This window comes from Hordeum vulgare, chromosome 3H (assembly GCF_904849725.1).
Source record: "Hordeum vulgare subsp. vulgare chromosome 3H, MorexV3_pseudomolecules_assembly, whole genome shotgun sequence".
NCBI lineage: Eukaryota > Viridiplantae > Streptophyta > Magnoliopsida > Poales > Poaceae > Hordeum > Hordeum vulgare.
In genome coordinates, this window is record NC_058520.1 from 554149357 (window position 1) to 554153028 (window position 3672).

Consider the following 3672-nt stretch of genomic DNA (forward strand, 5'->3'; position numbering starts at 1 on the left):
GTCATCGTCGGAGTCGTCGAGCGGCCGCCGGAGCTCGACATTCCACTCGATGGGATTGGACTCGGAGAGAGAGAGGACGAGACGGTGCGAGAGAGAGGGAGCTAGCGTTCAGAAGGAGGCGCTCGGAGTGGGGATTTTGTGGGGCACCGATGGGGTGAGTGGTGGGCCGGGTCTGTTCGGCGAATGTGCCCGGGCGTGACCGTCCGCCCGTATCCATCATATATTTGGGCTGGATATGAGGGTTGATGGTCAGTCGAGACGTTTGAGGCAGGTACGAGTGGTCCGGTTGGGTCGTGTTTTTCTGATCTGACACTGAATGGCCCGTTCGGAGGTTTAGGACATGTATGAGGGGTCCGGCTGTAGATGCTCTAAGCGGTTGAGTTTGGGAACACCGGACACAAATTCCACACTAGATGACTCAACCATTAGTTTCATACACTATTCTACCCCGCAATTTTTTTCCATACACTATTCTCTTTTTAAGTAATGGTCAATATGCTTTGTTGTCAATTACTCCCTCCGTTCTTAAATATAAGTCTTTGTAGAGGTTTCACTAGTGAACTACATACGGATGTATATAGACATACTTTAGACTATAGATTCACTTATTTTGCTTCGTATGTAGATTTCTAGTGAAACCTCTTAAAAGACTTATATTTAGGAACGGAGGGAGTAAAACTTATGTGCACGGCGATCATATGGACATGCATGTTCGCGGTTGTTAGACATATTTTCGTTCTATGGGGTTGACCATGAAAATCTGTCGAGCAAAATAGTTTGTCCATTAAAATTGTATTGTGGTTATATGAACAGCAAACCAGCACTAAAAATCTGCTTCTCTTCCTAGTTTCCAAATACAATTGTGTTTGAACATATAAAGATTACATAATGGAAAGAATTTTTTTCTTCTACATATCCTATTAAGAAAAGTATGCATCTGAATCGTTACATGTGGTATCAATCGGTACACCAAACAGTACTAACTTGCCCGTTTGAATAACTTTGCCATGGAGTTGAAACGAAATAAGGCTCTGATTGGATTGACGTTTCTCAGTCCCATACCGTGTAAAATATACAAATCTCCACCAGTCGTTTTTCATTCCACTTAAAAATCAAGTGTGGTCAATATTATACTTCTGCAAAAATAAATACAAGTGCATATAAATACACCAAAATGGGAATTATACAGCACGCCGTCCAGCCTGTACATATACTCTACTTTCTCTGTATCATAATATTTGTAGTTAAGTAAAACTAATCTAGTTTTTATTAACTACAAATATTTAGGTACAGAAAGAGTACTCCGTCACAGTTTATAAGGCATGCACGTGTATCTAGGTCGTCAATTTAACTTATATAAAATATATTATATAACATAAAAATTATATCATTAGAAAATAGAACATCTAAAGTTTCTAACGATATATTTTTTGTAATATATGTCTCTCATTAAGTTGGTCAAATTGATGGCTTAGATACACGTACCGAACTTATAATCTGAAACAGAGGGAGTACATTCTAATACACTCGATGGAGCCAGCAATTGCAAAATGATCATGTGTGTAACGTGTCCAGTATGCATCTTCCTATGTCAACTAAACACCCAAAAATATAGAAAAAGAGTAAGAACCCAACTACAAATTTGACGTCGGATTTTGTACCACGTCAGAGCTCACAGTTTTTTATGACAATTTATGCTTGCAGAGCACAACAAGTATAGTTGGCAAGCATGACAAATCCTTTTTAGTTCGCCTGTTGCCTGGAAATTGCCATGATTGCAAACTAAAATTGCCATCCTCGTGCTGCCGTCAGATCTTTAACAACGCATAAAGTAGCACAGAAGAACGAATACTTTTTTTTGAGCTGCTGAAGGACGAATAATGAAGCAAACATACGAGTTGGATCAGAATATAAAGATGAAGTTGTGACTGGGCGAATAAGAATGACAATTTAACTAACTTGCTTGGGGTTTTAGGTATGTACTGCATCCGTTTTAAAAATAAATCTTATAAGCTTAGTATAACTCTGTATTAAAACTAGTATAAAGTTAAGACATTCATTTTTATTTTGAGACGGAGGAGGAGTACCAGTAAACATGAGACAAGAAACTTAGTCTGTCGTCGGTGATCACAATCACACATTGGTCGACCAACAGAACTACAGAAGCATGCATGCATGCACCAAAGAGGAAATTGCTGCTAGGCCATATAACGGCAAGAGCTAATATAATTAGGCTAATAGGGTAGAGAAGTAGAGATAGCGCGCAGCTACGGATCAAGCCTCGACGTACATACTTGGGTACGCAAACTACATAATCAGTACTACTTGCAATACTAGTAGCAGTAACTATAAATAATAAATAACTAAAGCTAATAAGATCCGTGAGCATGAGCGATCTCCCCGGCTTGGAGGCTGCACCCGGAGTAGCACGCGGCCGCAGACTCCTCGTCGAAGACGCAGGAAGGCAAGGGAGGCAGATCGTGAGAACTACTGCTCATCTGCCCCGCGCATAGATCAAGCTCTTCCACCTGATGAGCTTCAGCGTAGTAGCAGCTCATCACCTCCTGCAGGGCCTGCGCTGCCGGAAGCTCCATCGGCGTCACCTCGCCAGGGGCGCCGTCGAACTCGCCATGTCCGCCGCCGCAGCCCTCCTCGTGCTGCATGAGCATCGCCTGGTGCAGGCTGACCTGCGCCTTGAGGAACTTGACGTAGTGGATGGCCTGCTCCAGCATGGAGACGTTGTCCATCTTGCTGCCGCCGGGCACGAGGCTGCGGAGCACGCGGAAGCGGTCGCTGATCCGGTGCCTGCGTTCCCGCGCCGCGACGCTCTGGGGGTCAGTGGAGAGCTTCGCGCCGGAGCGGCGCCGTCCGGCACCGCCCCTGACCCGGCTCTCCGCGAGCGCAGCTGCCGGGTAGTGGTGGAGGAGGAAAGGCGGCTGCGGGTGGACGGGGAAGCTGCAGCCGTGTGGGTCATGGATGTTTTCGTAGTGATATGGATCCATGGCTAGCTAGGAACGAAGGATGCTTGGCTAGGTGTTGTGTGCTGCTGGTTTCAGCCCTAGATCGAGTTAGCTATATGTGTTGTGGTGGAGCCGTGGAGTGTGCTGTTGTATTTATACTGAGCGTGGGATCGGATATCCACACGGCCACGGGAGAAGGGAGCGTATAAACACATATGGAATGTAACCTCAGTTTTGGCTGATAGTTGTCTGATTCCTGCAGCGCGCGCGTGTGATAGTGAGATACAACATCGAATTTCCAGGGATCAACCAGGACCTTAGGATCGGACAAGTAAAAAAAAATCGCCTTTATTAGAAGGCACTAGGGGCTCACACAAATTGCACATTGACATTATTTTAATATAGGAGCAGTGACTGAGAGAAAAGACTATTTTCTGTCAAAGAAGTCACTCGATGTACTATTCCCCCCCTAGAAATAAACACCGTTTATAATGTAGACTCACCCGCGACTTAGATAGGATCGGAGTTTGAGAAGTCATCAATATCATCGATAATAGAAAATCGTCTCGCACAAAAATAATAATTTGCAGTAACGAAACATCAAAGTGTCAAATATGCAGGGACGGCACCATCACCCATCCAAACCACAAGTTGGTTCTCAATATACAGTTATATCTCATTTACAACAAAAAAATACAGTTATATCTTAATT

At 44.1% G+C, this 3672-nt stretch overlaps 1 protein-coding gene across 1 annotated transcript; it reads right to left on the reverse strand.

The window, feature by feature from the left end:
• Window positions 1–2042: 2042 nt before the first annotated feature.
• Window positions 2043–3094, reverse strand: LOC123440566 (transcription factor LAX PANICLE 1-like). Its single transcript, XM_045117130.1, has one exon. The coding sequence runs from the start codon at window positions 3000–3002 to the stop codon at window positions 2370–2372; it is 633 nt and encodes a 210-aa protein (XP_044973065.1). The 5' UTR covers window positions 3003–3094; the 3' UTR covers window positions 2043–2369.
• Window positions 3095–3672: the final 578 nt, after the last annotated feature.

Coding starts and splice junctions, on each gene's coding strand:
- LOC123440566 (XM_045117130.1), bottom strand. CDS start 3,002: ATGGATCCATATCACTACGAAAACATCCATGACCCACACGGCTGCAGC.